The sequence below is a fragment of the Bison bison genome, unplaced genomic scaffold (assembly GCF_000754665.1).
Source record: "Bison bison bison isolate TAMUID 2011002044 unplaced genomic scaffold, Bison_UMD1.0 scf7180017848536, whole genome shotgun sequence".
NCBI lineage: Eukaryota > Metazoa > Chordata > Mammalia > Artiodactyla > Bovidae > Bison > Bison bison.
In genome coordinates, this window is record NW_011479109.1 from 17,593 (window position 1) to 19,442 (window position 1,850).

Genomic DNA, 1,850 nt, shown 5'->3' on the forward strand with positions numbered 1-1,850 from the left:
GACTTCAATATGGTGAGGGGAAGGGCCTGGGGGACATGCCTCCTTATCACCCACTCCTTTCAGTTCCTTTTCCTGCTCAGTTCTTGGTTCAGTCATTTAAGGAGAGCAGAGCTGCCCTAACTAGAATACAGTTATAAGGGTTTCCTGCCACAGTTATCCACGTCCCCCCACAAGGTGCATTAATGAAGTTCTCATGAATCAGTGATGACTCCAATACCTGCTCTGAATTTCCTGATCTTAAGCCCCACACCTTCCCCCACCCCACTGTCTCACCAATGACAAAGGACAGGATGAGGTTCCATCCAATGACGAAGGCACACAGTTCTCCCACAGTGACGTAGCTGTAGAGATACGCAGAACCAGAGCGTGGTACCCGGGCCACCAACTCCGCGTAGCACAGCCCGGACAAAAGAGTTGATAGGCCGGCCAGCAAGAAGCAGATGATGATCGCTGGTCCTGCTTCGTACACAGCCACTTCTCCAACCACGATGTACACGCCAGCTCCTAGGGTACCGCTCACACCCAGAGCTGTCAGGTCTCTGGTGTTCAGACAGTGGGCCCTGCCCTTCTCAGACTCCTCCCTGGGCTCCAGCCGCCGCCTACGGATCAGCTTCTGACCAAACTGGTGAACATCCTGACACAACATCCTAGAGAATCGAGGAGGCTCAGATCTGCTGAGAAAACAACACAGCAAGCTGTCAAGAATGTCCACCTACCCTTGGCCCTGGGAGTCCAGTTCCATGGAGTGACAGAGTGATGGGAACAGGTGGTAAGAGGACATATTGAGCAAGTTCTCTATCTCTGAGATGTGGTTCCTTAAACCTAATTTAATCTTTCAAGATGTTTCAAAGTTACGGAAAGAGTTGCTTGAAGAGAAGCGAGGGGGAGCACTTCTCTTAATGAAGTGTGATTTTATTCCTCCTATCTTCTTTACTGAAAATACACATCCTACTTTCCTGTTATACGCTAAAATGCTTCCGTTATTATTTCTAGTAGATTTACCTATATATTTCAAATAGAATCCTCAACTCTTAATACCTAGAAAAGCTAAAACATAATTATTTCTAAAGTGTTCATTCAAAAACTTTTATCCGATGCCAAGCCAATTTTCTTGCTAACAAATGTTGTAACATAAATTTAGTGACTTTCAGGCAACCCAGTTACAGTAAAAGTATTATGCTTAATATTGATGACTCTGAAGATATTTTATTCTAAGTTTGTTTTTATATTAACAAACTTAAACTGACTTTAAGGTCAGATATCAGTTTAACACTGAATATTTCCCAGAGTGTGTGAACCTGCATTTAGCTTCATTCTTGTATTTAAAATTATTTGCTTTCTTTTCTTTAAGCCAATTTAATAGCGGTCCTTTACAAATCAGCAACACTATCCAAAAGCAAAGACACATACTGAGACATACGTAAATCCAGACAGAGACCTCACGGTTTCATTTTCTAAACTTAGCCATGAATCAGTTATTACAATAGGAAACTCACTAGTTTGTAAATAACTGTAACAGTAAAATACAATTACTCGTTAAAATAAATATATTTATGTAAAATTTTTATAAAGTTTTTAAATAAGTAATAAGTAAGATTCTTCCACGTTTTATCCTCAGTCTCAGAAATTAGACAAGGCTTGGATAAGTGTTCCTAAGAGCCCTGGTGTCAAGGCATAGGCAGAGAAAATCATGTTCTCCTAGCAAGAGTTGTCCTTTAAGGGTCAGAATTCTGAAAAATAAAAAGTATTTTAAAAGTCAATTTTCTCTAATTACACATGCAAAAAGAACCAGTATTTTTTCTTCAACAGAATTTTTAATCTTAACAAATTTTCTCCAGAGTCCAGAGAAT

At 40.4% G+C, this 1,850-nt stretch overlaps 1 protein-coding gene across 1 annotated transcript in view; it reads right to left on the bottom strand.

Moving 5' to 3' along the window:
• Positions 1-646, bottom strand: part of LOC104992539 (cationic amino acid transporter 3-like) — a 5,847-nt gene extending 5,201 nt beyond the window's left edge. The window contains exon 1 of the mRNA XM_010845455.1: positions 274-646. Within this exon, the coding sequence (XP_010843757.1) occupies positions 274-646 (373 nt within the window). The remainder of the gene's footprint in view (positions 1-273) is intronic.
• Between the last annotated feature and the right edge of the window lie 1,204 nt (positions 647-1,850).